Source organism: Sprattus sprattus, assembly GCF_963457725.1.
Source record: "Sprattus sprattus genome assembly, chromosome: 4".
Classification (NCBI taxonomy): Eukaryota; Metazoa; Chordata; class Actinopteri; order Clupeiformes; family Clupeidae; genus Sprattus; species Sprattus sprattus.
This window is the reverse complement of record NC_137923.1, coordinates 23,946,465-23,960,745: the sequence shown is the minus strand read 5'-3', so window position 1 is coordinate 23,960,745 and position 14,281 is coordinate 23,946,465. Positions and strand designations below refer to the sequence as shown.

General features: G+C 44.6%; 1 protein-coding gene across 1 annotated transcript in view; it reads left to right on the top strand.

Moving 5' to 3' along the window:
* dctd (dCMP deaminase) overlaps positions 1-14,281 on the top strand; it is a gene marked incomplete at both ends in the record, with an annotated part of 37,554 nt that overhangs the window by 4,461 nt on the left and 18,812 nt on the right. Inside the window, 2 exons of the mRNA XM_080836944.1 lie at positions 1,300-1,411; positions 4,630-4,765. Of these exons, the coding sequence (XP_080693070.1) occupies positions 1,300-1,411; positions 4,630-4,765 (248 nt within the window). The remainder of the gene's footprint in view (positions 1-1,299; positions 1,412-4,629; positions 4,766-14,281) is intronic.

Genomic DNA, 14,281 nt, shown 5'->3' with positions numbered 1-14,281 from the left:
TTTTAACAGGTTTAAAACATATTTTTAAATTGGCATCTTGCCAATCCGTATTTGTCTTTGACCCAGCTACGAATGGTCCAGACCAGCCTTAAGGAAAGTAGGATATCTCTTCTAGAAGGTATACTTAGGACTTAAGGACAAGAGAGATATATAAGAGATAACGGAAATAGAATATCTCTTATGGAAGGTATACTTAGGTAAGGACAAGAGAGTGCTAAGAAGGCTCAGGGAAACCTTTGGCTCGTCTCACAGAGGACAGAGTTGCCTCATTTGAGGCTGTATCCTTTGGTTCTGTGCCGCTGTTTAAAGCAGCAAAAGAGATGCCGTGAGACCGCTGTAACTCACCCAAGGCCCGGCCACGGCGGGTTAGAAGTGGAGTTACAAAGCCTTAACGAGGCCCGCACTCCCACACAGGCGTTTGATTTTTACCCTCGCAGCCTCCCAGGGGGTGAGGGATGAAACGGCTGCACGTCCGCCTTGTCCCTTTTGGAGGGACCTGGCAGGCCCAGACGGGTAGACGTGGCAGAGGCGCCAGACTGTCCAGGCACTTTTCGTCACAGGTGGTTTTCTTTTAATCGCCTACTTCAGCCCAGACCTGCCACAGTAAGCAGGGCCTTGGCGGGGCGCTGCAAAATTCATGTCCCGTGTCAAAGCCAGCCACCACGCTAATGATGGATGAAAGGCCAAGAGCCCAGTGGTGACGCGCTAAATAATGATTCCCTTCAAAAACCTGATGCACTGCCGAGGACGGATGCACTGCAGAGTACGTGCACTAACACACACTTACACACTCACCCACTCACCCACATACACAACACAGTTTAGGCTGTAATTACCACGAAGAGAGTCTGGTTAGGTTTTTTTTATACTCAAGAAGGGGCACAGGTAGTGGCCAAAATCCCAGCTGGGTGAAGTGTTTGTTTCCTTGCAATCAGCATTGGGGCTCCTTTTTGGCAGAGGCACGGAAGTGCCCTCCAGAGAAGAAGAGTGCTGTGTTTTGAAAAGCCTCATCCTGACTGAAGACTCCATTTTCTTTTCTCCCTACACCTCTATCCTTATGTGCTCCCAAGCCCACTGCATAACCGCTTTAACATTTTTCTCTCTCTCTCTCTCTCTCTCTAAAGGTTATTGAATCTGCTATCTCCCTCTTCTTATCCTCTCTGTGTTGCCTTTACGGTATTCTCAATGCGATTTTGACTGACTCCTTCTGTTAATGTAACTGCATAGATTTGCCTCTCATGTTCCCACCGCAGGCTGTCTCACATCCATGTATTTGTTGTTCTCTCTCTCGTCACATAGGACACAGAATGAAGTGCTGTTGGGGAAGAGAGAAGACTACCTGGAGTGGCCGGAGTATTTTATGGCAGTGGCCTTCCTCTCTGCCCAGAGGAGTAAGGACCCTAGCTCCCAGGTATCACTGCATACAGTTCTGTCTCTTGCAGTCTTTGTTCCTGCTATCTTCTGTCAGTCTCTCTTTGGATGCCTGTCATGTCTCTCAATCCCAAACTGTGTGTGTGTGTCTGTGTCTGTGTGTGTGTGTGTGTGTGTGTGTGTCTGTTTGTGTCTGTCTCTCTCTCTCTCTGTCTTCCTCTCCTACCTCCAACTGGGAGCTGATGCAAACCCGCCGTCTCTCTCCCTGCAACCCTCAGTGTGAAGCCTGTTCCAGGCAGCGGTTTTGTCATGAAAATTTAACTGGCCTGCCAGGCTCATCACAGCCTACTGCTGGCCTGAAGTCCAGGGGCAGAGACCCCGGTGCCCAGCAGGTCTTTGGTGGGCCTTTGAACATTTTCTGTCGGGCCTCAGCCAAGCTAGGCTCTGTCCAGCACACAGAGGGGTGCTGCACAGTGAGGCATTGTGGGAAGGCTGCACCTGGAATTTGGTTCCTGTTTGTATACACACGGATTCCCTTCCCTGGTTGTCAGGTTTGATTGACTTGAAGTTGAGTTTTGTAGTAGAGGTTTCTCACTTGATGCACATGACCTCATGATTTTGTGAAGAGACTTGTGAGAGTTTGGAAGAGTAAGAAAGTAGGACACATCAAGAAAAGTAAACTGTTGTGTGTGTGTGTGTGTGTGTGTGTGTGTGTGTGTGTGTGTGTGTGTGTGTGTGTGTGTGTGTGTGTGTGTGTGTGTGGTGATCTTTCTGTCGTATTTTTCGTGAATCGTGATTTCTCTTGTTGTTTAACATTACATGTAGTCATTAGCAGACGCTTTTAGCCAAAGTGACGGACGAGGGAGAGAACTATCAAGCTTTGAGCAATAGAGACCTAGTGTAGCAATAATTACTAGTTAAAATTGTGCTCAGGAGCACACAAGACGTCTGTGCGCTTGGCCCATCTCGTTGAACAGCCAGGGTGATTTGTTGTAGCCTTAATTAATCTCTGATCATCCAGTATAGATTCAGCCCTTTTATAGAATGCTTTACATTTCTCCTCTCATTCCCCCTTTTCAAGCTCCTCACCATATGCACATTAAAGCATTTTGCCCTGAATTTATGTATCTGTGAGACTGTGAATGTGAGAGTGTGAGTACCTGTGAATGTGGCTGTGCTACACCCCTGCAACCCCCCCCCCCCGATAAGTGGGGCCTATGGGAGAGTCAGGGGCCAGGGTACAGCGGGTGCTCAGCAGGGCTTCTTCTGTCCCACTAACCCCTCACAACCCTCCCAGCATGCACCTCTGCCGGAGCTCACTTAAGCACACCTGCTGCAGGGAGTTAGGGGGAACATCAGGCCAGGATGGAGGGAATGGGGAGGAAAAAGCCCAGAAAGAGATGGAAGAAACAGAGGAACACAGTGAGGGGAAAAGGATAAAACAGAGGGTGTGTTTTCTACTGTGTTGCCATCTGTGTGTGGGAAATCTTTTTGTGTGTGAGTGAGTGTGGTACTCAGAGTATATTGTCATTGTGTAGATAATGAGGTGGAGAGAGAGCAACACAGTGAGAGCTTTCCTTTGAAACCCACCCTGCACAAAACTACATAGAATGAGAATATCTCTCTCTCTCTCTCTCTCTCTCTCTCTCTCTGTCTCCTTCCCTGTTTCAAATCTCTGTCACTTTTTTCCATGTTTCCTCTGAGCCTGGGTAAATACCCAGACTGCACATGCTGTTATGGCGAATCACTGTCTAATGGCGAATCACTTAATGCTGCACTGTGAGGAGACGGAGTGCGTGATTGATTTATGTCTTCACTCACTCATGTCCGTACACGTGATCTCTCGGTCTGAGTGGGGAGATGTGGGCCCAGCTGTGCGTCGGCCATACCTCCCGCTGGGCCAGAGCAAAAGGTGGTGTTGAGGGGTTGATGCTCGGTAGAAACAGCCAGGGCTGAAACTGCGCTGAGGGTGAGCAGGGCGAGCCGATGCCGATGCTGCCCAGATCAAAGGTGCAACCCCCCGATGAGCTCTGCGCTCTGCTGCGCTATTTGATGTTGTATGACAGTGGTGCTGGAGAACTAGATACATGTCTCAAGGCTGAGCATGAGATTTCCTCACCAAAATGTGTAATCTTGCGTACACTGATTAAGAGAGAGAGAGAGAGCGTGTGTGTGAATGATATGCACACCTATATTTATATACATAGGAAAAAGCATATATACGGCATATATACGGTGACAGGATGTTACGCACACCTATATATATATATATATATATAGGTGTGCGTAACATCCTGTCACCGTAGGTTTGTAAGCTCACTTTGATGTTTAGTTATGTGTTTTTTTTTTCTCATCTTTTTTTTCAAATCTCTGTTTCTGCTGATTTCTAATGGTTGTGGTTTGTCGCAGATGAGAGGCGAAGCGGCTTTATCGCGTCTCGTTCTCGGCATGACGTCTGCGTGGCATACCAATTCCATGTCGGTGGCATTGTGCGTTTGATTTCAGTCGCGCCGCTGCAGTTTGGTGGCGTCTTAACGCCATTTGGCTCCCTCTAATTGGCATCCCTCAGAAGTTGTTCCCAGCTGGAATTGTCTTCTGCTTCTGTGCACTCCCTAAATCGGCTAACCTGAATAACTTACCCCCCTACTAACACAGAGGCACGCACACAAACACACACAGACACACACACACACACACACACACACACACGATTGATTCAAAACTTTCAATCCACTGCTGCGCTCCATTTGTACCCAGTTGAAACCCTTGATGCAAATTTGGTAGGATTTGGTGGTGGGGAAGAAAGGGAATGGGAGGCATATTTCAAAGTGCTCCTATCAAGTGCTGGCTTTTGTTAGCTGTGAAGTGGGCTGCCTTCAGCAAAGCGGCGGTCCCTGTGACATCCATTCATTTGTTTGGATGGCCAACGCTGAGGAAGTGGAAGGGTCGCCCACAATGGAGTGAAGCTGGCAGCTGAACGACAGCGCCCTCTCGTAAAAAATGACCTCCTCCTTGCCTCGCTCCTGTCCTGTGTGTCTCTTCCATTCTGTCTTTGTGAAAGACTGAAGGCTCTGGCTTTTGCTGCCTCTTGGCCTCTGTGGCTGGAGCTGTAGTCGACTGAACTGTCGCAGTTGAGAATTGGTCTCAAGTTGAAAAGAAGTCTACAGTTCCACCTGTCTTTGTGGCCATTGGTTTTGTTTTTGCTGAAATATTCCCCTCATAAACTCAACTCACCTGTTGACTTTCCTTCTGTCTAAGGTTGGTGCCTGCATCGTGAGCCCGGAGAATAAGATTGTAGGCATCGGGTACAATGGAATGCCCAACGGCTGCAATGATGACCTGCTGCCCTGGGCTCGCTCGGCTGATGATCGATTGGACACCAAATATCCCTATGGTTGGTGTCAACAGACTTAATTCAACCTTTTATCTTAACCAATTCAATTAATTCACAGTGCAGTAAAACAGTGCATTCTTTATATAATCTATGCAGTATAATTTATGCCTGTGTGTGATATATCTTGGATACATAGTAGTTATTTTCTCTGAAGTTGGTCAAGAGCTTGCAGGCCTACATATGCAGTTATGCAGTTGCCTACGTGGCTCGAGTGGATAATTGCACATAGAGCACAGTTTGTGATCAATCAGCGAATACCTAAGCACTTTAAACGAGGGAAGAAATCCGGCACCTGCTCTGTAATTACCCACTCAAGTTTGTGCGACCAGTTCCGCACCACAGTAAAAATGTTGGCAAAAACAGGAAAGTGAGTGAACTGCAAGCGTTGTGCTTAATATAGCCCATGCAGCTGTACAGGCAGCCGCAACCTCCGAGCCCCCCCAGAGCGAGCTCCCATACGGTGTGCTCCCACCTGCCATGCCCCCCCCCCCCCCCCCCCCACACTCTGCGCTGACGCCCCCTGCTGGTCCGCACAGCTGTGCTGCTGCTGTTCTATGAGAGAGAGCCAGAATCAGGCCAAGCTTGTCTCTCAAGGGAAAGCTTCGCTCACTCACACTCTTTCCCTCAAATCTATTTCCCTCTCATCTTATCTGGCCATCGCTTGTTTCACGGCAGCCGCTATATCATAGAGATGTGAGGGGCAGATGTGACGAGCCTGAGACTACTGCTGCTGATGCTAGCAGGATCTGAGAGGAGCAGGTGATGTTGTCAAGGCAGAAGGTTGTGACTGATGGAGGGGAGTATGGCTCCTAGAGTGAGAGTATGATCTATGTTGCAAGATAACAACCAGCAACAGCAGCAGCAGCAGCAGCAGCAGCAGAAGAAGTAGAAGTGACAGAACATGGCTACAGTGGCCAGTAGGAACGGTGCAGTGGTCTAGGTGGATGTTGGTGGAGTAAAGAAAGAGCACTCTGAAGGAGTGGTGGAAAGAAGATGATTTGGGAGGTTGGTGGGAGACTGAGGCATTCAGAGCAATCTGAGGTGGAATTAGATGCCAGAGCAATAACCGTCTTTTAGCAAACCATTTTCCCCCTCTACTCCTCTTCCCCATTCCCCTCTGCTATTCTTCCGATTGTAATTGCACACTGCTGCAGGCCGAGGTGAGCGACTGTGGCTGCGTTTGACCTGTAGATGGTGCTGGCGGCTAACACTTTCAATCAGAGTGCGCAAGGAGCAGGCAAGCCGAGCGGTGAGCCTTGTCAATGAGCGATCCTCTGGGGTCTCTTATGCTGTCCTCTCTGGCTCGTGCAATTAATGAATCAAGTCGACCATCCAGTAACCAAGAATGGCACGTTTTTAAATATTGCTATAAACAAGACAAAAAAGAAGGCCTGCAGCAATTTCCCCACTGCAGGCGCTCTCAATCACTTGGAGAAATTTAATTAAATATAAGCTATTTTCTTTGTTATACTTCTTGGACAATACATGCCTAGTCAGAAAAATGTGCCGTTAATTTGTCTCCGAGACTAATTTGTCATCCTCAAGCCTGTGCCATGGACAATAACTGGTGCAGAGAAATACACAATTCAAGGCAGTAGATCCTTGGTGTAACAACCACATATTAGAAAGGGGAGTTACTTGTCTTTTTGTAGAACACTGTCAATACATTTTGACCCGTGAAAGCATGTTTGGCAGATGACACACTGGCTTTGGAAGTAAGCTATTACTGGAGATAAAATGGTCCTTTAATATAAGTAATTATATGTACAGGTAATGTTCCTTTCCTTTGGTTCTTTTTGTACATTTGCATAGCTGCTGCTTGTTGGCTTAAAAGCATCCAGACTTGATTGCTTGCTTTGAACATGCCATGACTTAATATCGCAATAACTCTGCTAGCAGGAATAAAATGTTATGAAGCAAAAATATTTACTGTCGAGGCGAATAGCCTACACATGACTATTTCTAAAGTAGTCCCATGGAGTGATCAATGTAACTGTATTCTGATTGCCATCAGTTTAAACTCTTAACTGTATTCTAAATACATAACGCTGTTACATGTATTCTGTTACTTCCCAACACTGGTCACGGAAGGACACGGGTCTCCATGGGGGCGATACCTTGTGTGTACATTATTTAAAATAGCACTCAGGGGGGAGATAGCAGTGAATTGGGAAAAATATAATGTTCCACCCGTAACGCACAAGGTGACACTGTTTCAGCAGATAAGTCTGACGAAAGAGCGAATGAGAGAGCAAGGGCTGAGGGTAGCAGGTGCCATGGTGGAGAGAGTGAGGTAATGTGGTGAAAAGGTTGGAGTGTGAAAAAGACTGCAAGAGATAGAGGGAGGTCGTGGGGTGAACATTGTAATAGGATTTGACAGTCCTGTACTTGGTTGATATCTTGAACTCTTTGCGACCCTGTCTACCTCCTTAAGTCCTTTTAATGCCAACAGTTATTTCATGCTGTAGTAACACGCACGTTTACAGGGTATGGACAGTTTACATGAAAGACCCTCAAACTGGATGCTTATTTGTGTGTGTGTTTTATAAAGGTGTATGTGAGTAGGTTGCTACACCGTCAGAAGGGCTCCAGGGAGATTACCATGTAGCTAGAACTAGCTGCAAATTAATTTCCCTGAACCACCATTAGTCCCCAACTGGAAGCATTCAGTCGACATAATTATCATTTAGCAGCCATTCCTAAAGAGAGTCCCTGTTTCTATACACACACACACAGACACTCTTTCTCTTCTTTGTCTCACTCCCTTACTTTGAAATCTCCTAAGCCCTGGAATGCGGAACAATTATAGCACAAATAACGTTGGCTTTGAAATGGAGTCGATTTTCAATGCTGTAGAAATCTTTCTTTTTGTTGTGATCTAGCCATAGTGTTGTGGCCTTGGCTGGCAGAGCTGCCATTGTGCAGTGGGAGAATAATAACCAAATAAAAAAAGGTAGCTGCCTGTTCCGACCAATCCCCCAAAACGCTGTAATTTATTTCCAAGCAAGTGCCAAGCAATTGGACGGCCACGTAAGGAGGGCGGCGTGTGCTGGAGGCCAGAGAGATAAAGGGCCACAGGTGATGCCCACCTCCAACACTGACTGGGTGCCAGTGATCACTAGTGCACAGGCTGGCCAGCACAGATTGTCCTAACACCACCCTCTCTCTCTCTCTCTCTCTCTCTCTTCTTTCTTTCTTTCTTTCTTTCTTTCTTTCTTTCTTTCTTTCTTTCTTTCTTTCTTTCTTTCTTTCTTTCTTTCTTTCTTTCTTTCTTTCTTTCTTTCTTTCTTTCTTTCTTTCTTTCTTTCTTTCTTTCTTTCTTTCCTTTACTTTCTTTCCCTCATTCACTCACTCACACACACACACATAGAAACATGTGATTGTCACTAGATCACGGCATCAGCTCTGCACCATAGTTCTATTTCTAATTTCTAAATGTTTGTGGATTCACAGTTATGAAAACTTCAATGCCTCAATTTCAGATCTACACACGTTTGCCACAGTCACCAAAACCTGTTTCTGTGTGCTTCCGTGTGTGTGTGCGCGTATGTGCGTCCTTGTGTGTGTGTGCGCACGTTTGTGAGGCTCCTGCACCTTCTGCTCTGTGGGCAGTGTGAAGCTTGCCGTCCTCTTCCCTCTGTCTCGTGCCGGGTCTGTCTCATTAGCTGGACGGTGCTGAGAAGGACAGAGTGCACCTCACCGGCCATCTGTCTGCACTAACAAGAGCAACACACACACACACACACACACACACTCACTTTCTCACATACACACACACACACACACACACACACACTTTCTCTCTCTCTCTCACACACACTCTCACTTTCTCTCTCTTGCTCTCTCACACACACCCTTTTATCGCTTTTATAAATCAGTCATGGTAAATATAAGTTGGCTTTTGGGACAAAAACATTCACAAAAAAGCCCTCTTTAATGTCGAAGTGAAAACAGATTTCTACACAGTTATGTAAATTAAATAAAAATATGTAATTGTCTTCATGGTGTAACAATAGCCAGGAATACTGAATACTGACCAGTGAATGGACCTTCAGACACAGGTGTCGTTACAATACAATCACTTGAGACACATTCACTGCACACTGATCCCCATTTCACTAATTGTGAGCACCTTCTAGCACCAATTGGCTGGACCTCTGTTGAATTAGGTCAGTCTATTTAAACGGGGTGAATACTTATGCAATCACTTATTTTCATTACATATTTTTATTTAATTTACATAACAATGTAGAAATCTGTTTTCACTTTGACATTAAAGAGGGCTATTTTGTGATTTTTTTTCTCTCCAAAAAGCCAACTTATATTGACCATGACTGATTTATAAAAGCAATAAAAGGGTAAACCATCCAAGGGGGTGAATACTTATGCAAGGCACTGTATATTGTGGTTAAAGTGAGGAATGGCTGCAGCCTCTTCCCATTAGCTCTTCTGTATTCAATCCCTCTGTGGCTCCACTTTTGAATGCTGTGCATTCGTTCCCATGCTGACATAATAGTACACGACTCGGAAAGCTTTAAACGAGCCCCCATGTCCTCCAGATCTATCTGACCTTCAACAGGCGCCCCACCCTTATAGGTCCAAGCGACTCAAATGTGCTGGACAAAAGCAAACTCTTATGCTGGGTGCTAAGAGAATCATTCATCAGTATTGACATATCAGTGGTTCCCATTTTGGAGTGGTAAGTTATTTTTTTTTTTAGGTAAGGTAGTCTTGATGGATTCACTGCAGCATCATTGCCAACTTAAAATGGTGTAAGATGCCAGTGGTTTAACTACATATAAAGATCGTCCAGTCTCTTTGCCTGCCTTTCTATCAGAGTGAGTTTTTTTGATAGATCTGACTCTGCTTAGCATTAAAACGTGGACAGCCACTCAGACTAATGAGCATTCATGAGGATGTAAGTGGAACAAAAACAACATATCGAGAATATGTGACTCACAGTAGGACTGGCGCATGTATAATTTGAAGCCGTTTTGGATTGAAATCTGATGCTGCAGAACGCTGCCACAGAGGAAAGGGCTCAGATACACATACGCGTTTTTGTAAAAACGCGGCGCTAGGAAATGCATTGATTCCTATGGTACGGGGCGCTTTGCGTGAAAGCGCGCCGTACCATAGGAATCAATGTATTTCCTAGCGTCGCGTTTTTACAAAAACGCGTATGTGTATCTGAGCCCTAACACTGCAGTCTTTATCTTGGTTATGGAGCAGCCATGTAGGGGAGCAGCCATGTAAGGCCAGGAGTGGGCATAAGCCTTCGCAGACATCAGCAACGCTCTTGATGCCAAACACAGTACCGATAACAATCTACTATTGGAATATTTGGAATAAAAGTTTTTCCTCATGGGCATTTTATTATTGCAGCAATAAAGACGTACAGAAAATAAACAACCGTATTTTCTGGTCTATATACACTTAAAAGCCTTTCATTTTCTCAAAAAACTATATAATCCGCTTTATAATTCGGAGCGCCTTTATATATGGATTAATTCTGGTTGTGCTTACTGACCTCGAAGCGATTTTGTGTGGTACACGGCGCTCCGTCAAAATGTTTTAGTACGACTTTGGTGAACTACAAAGCCGCACCGCTTGCAGCATTACGGTTACCGTATTTTTTATATAAACCTTCGAACAGTACAATGCTTCCGACCACTGTTGCTCTCTTTGCTGGTGGCTCGGGGTTGAAAGTGCCTTCTACAGCAAGCTTGAAATGACAACTTAAGTAATTTGCTATGTAGTAATGCTGGGAGTGTTGCTCTCTATGCATTAAATAGGGAATGTTTTTCACGTATGTGTAGAACCTATTTAGAATGGCTGACCTTACATAAAACGGCAGTGAAAGAGCCAAGAGACTGGAGGCAAACAGTACCTCGGCCTCAATGAGGGGGGGCGTGTGAGCGCATATCAGCATGCTAACGTTATACTTATTAGCAGCGAGGCTAGCTATCTAGTATGTGTTTCAATGGATTTTTGGTCTAAGCGTTAGCAGCAACCTAGCAATAATGGCTGAGAGCTTTAGTTAAGACCTACAATACTCTGCAACGTGTTACAGCTGAACTAGGTTGGGAGTTATTGTGAACACGTTTAATAAAGTTAAAGTTAATGCGCCTTATAGTCCGGTGCGCTTTATATATGAAAAAAGATCGAAAATAGACCATTCATTGACAGTGCGTCTTATAGTGCGGAAAATACGGTAATCCATATTGGCCAGACCACAGAAAGAGTACAATCATTTGTATTATTATTGCTGTTGAGGTGCTTCCCTAGGCAAAGCAAGTGTATTTATATAGCACAATTCATACACATTGGTAATTCAAAGTGCTTTACAATTGAGCAGATAAAAGAACATAGAAAAATAAGAGGTTAAAACAGTTAAGTACCTAAAAGAACCTAGAAAAGTAAATGAATAAAATGTACAGTGCATTCACAGCAGTTAACAAAAAGCATCTGCGAACAGTTAGGTCTTAAGTCTAGATTTGAAACTGGTTACAGTTTGAGTTCATTTTATGTCATCACAAATGTTTTCCTCACCATGTTTAGTCCTGACAGTAGGTATTACCAACAGATTTCTCTCCAGTGATCTGAGTGATCTAGCTGGTGTTTACTGCTGAAACATATCTGAGAGGTAATTTGGTCTTGTCCCATTATAAATTAGCAGCAGTGCTTTAAAGTCAATTCTGTGACTGGCTCAGTGTAAGGACTTAAGTATTGCAGTCATATTGTGAATTATTTTGGTTTTCATAAGAACTCAGAAGAATAGCAGCTGCATTTTCTACAAGCTGAATCTGTTTGATGCTCTTTCCAGGAAGGCCTGTGAAAAGAGCTTTGTATTGACATAAGCCCTCTTAGTTTTGCTATGTTTTTGAGATGGTAATAAGCTGACTTAGTTATTGCTTTAACATGGTTGTTGACTGAGATCGCAATCAATTAAGACACCAAGGTTTTTAAAAATGGCCTTCACTTTAAGACCTTTTGATAAGTAGATGAGTAGCACTCTTAGATGAGTAGCACTCTTAAATATTTCTCATGTGGATTCCACCACGGGTCAAGGTTGTTGGGGTTGAGGTATAGTTTCCAATGGCAACAAAGAAGCTCCTGTCTTGTAAGTAAGATCTGAGCCACTTGATACCTGAGCCACAATACCTGAAAATCCAACCCAATGTTCCAGTCTGTATAGTAAGATATTATCAACAGTGTGAAAGGCTACGCTGAGGTCCCTGTATAATTTAAAACCTTAATGAGAACTGTTTTCAGTGTTATCATTGGCATGGAAACCTGACAAAGTTAATAAAATAGAGATTGGACATTAAGAAGATGTTTAGTTTACTTTTTCAATGATTTTGCCAACAAATGGTAGATTGGGTATTGGCCGATAATTGTTAAGTATGGATGATTGAAAAATTGAAATATAATTATAACCTCTATTTTTACAAACATAACACTGATGGCTGGCTAGCTAGCTAGCTGTTGGTTAGCTAACATTCCCCAAGCAAGCATAGCTACTAATTTCTTACATCAATGTTGCATGCGTTATATTAATGTTGTATTATTGTCACATTAATGTGACATCAGTAGCTATGCTTGCTTGATAGTCCGCCATGGCTAGCGTTGCTGTGAAAGCTGAGACGTATACAGTGACTCAGTGACGTGACTCTCTATCCTGTGAAAAAGCTGACTGGTTCTTAGGAGGTTTGCAAGTTGAACCAGCCCAGAACTAGCACCTAGTGCGCATTTGTGGAAAGGGGGCAACACACACACACACACACACACACAGGCAGGCAGGCAGGCAGGCAGGCAGGCAGGCTGTGGTGAAAGAGAAACACCCTGCCTCCTGTTGGCAGTAGAACATAGATGTGGCTTTGCCTGAGGCTCGGCACGAAGAACAGCTGTGTGGATTCCATGTCCGCGTGTAATTGGCCACAGGTGGATGCGCCCCGTTCCAATGGCATGGCACCCCTCTCTCGCTGTGTTTCCGTTTAAGCGTGGCGTCTATTAATCGCTATGGGCTGATGGCTGGTGGAAAATGAATAGCTCGTAGTATAAAAGGGAATAATTATTAATTTTTTCCCCACCCTATTTTTATTTATGTCAAAAACAGACAAAATGAAGCGAATAGATTTTTGTATAGTAGTTTTTGTATCGTGATGGATTTTTTAGGAGGGTGATTATGTTGATGGGTAATGCTGAGGCATTTGTATACCAGGAACAAAGGAAAAATGGCTGATTAATGTTGATCAGCAGGGCGACGGACAAGGTTTTCTCTCCGGCAAAGCCAATCGGCTCATTTCATGAAGAAGGGGGGGGTTGTTTTTTCCCTGCAGACTAATTTGGGTTTTAGTTTTGAGGAAAACTTAAGTTTCATCCATTTTCTCTCTTTTTCCCTCTCTCTCTCTATTTCTGGCCTCCTCCTGTCTCACCATCTTTTTTTTCTCTCTTTCAAACGACGAGTTAATGTTTTCACAGATGGAATACATTTCCCATGTTGTGTTTTGCCGGCAGTTTTCCGCCAAGCCGAAAATTCCTCTCACGCTGTTAATGGAGACAGTACAAAGTCACATCCTGCAAACCCCTCTCTGTCTCCATCTTTCTTTCTTTCTTTCTTTCTCTCTCTCACACTCTCTCTCTCACACACTCACTCACACTCTCTCTCTCTCTCTCTCTCCCTACCCAACTCTCTTCTCTCATTAAAGCCATAATGGTATACTTAGTATCTGTCACCGGCAGGGGTTGCTTGCCTGTCCTTGTCACTCCCCCATTGGGAAAACCATAACAAGGGGACAAATGGGGTGTCTCTGGGTTTACTCTAATGATCTGCCCTAGACTCGCGCTAACCCCGCAACAGCCAACCATGCAGATCTGCACTGCTATCGATACCGGGGGCCCATATGGCAAGACGCACAGCGCAGTCGGTCAGGCAGGAGGGGGGTATGATCAGAGCCTGCCCCCTTCTGAGTGGCTGTGAGCTACTCCTCTTCAAAGCCGAATAATAATAGGGTATAATACACGATTACGGTCAGCCACAGTCATAACCTAGTTAGCCTGCATTGTGTCCTGAAGTGCTCTTGTGGAAGGATTGGATTACTGTGTATAACCAAGTGCTCCCTCTCACCACCTGTGAAGGAGGGATGTGACAGCGCCACTTATAAATCATGATAAAATCAACGTTTTTAATAATATGCCATCCGTAAACCTAAGGTGGTATAGTTGGGGTCGACCTGAAAACGCATATTAACCCTTTTTAGACTTCTGTTTGAGAAGCTTTCGTACTGGCAGTTCCAGTTTGGCAAATGGCACTTGTTACTTTTTAAACTTGATTTGAACTTTCCGAGGAGCATTAGCCTGCAGAGAGAAATTAGTGCGGCACTCATTTGTTAGCGCAAGGCATCGCAACATGACTGTAGTCAACACACTCTCTTCTCAGCCACATATTTTCTTTCTGTGCATGATTGATTTCTCTTTTCTTTCACAAGCTTCTCGTTTGCATCTCTCACTCTC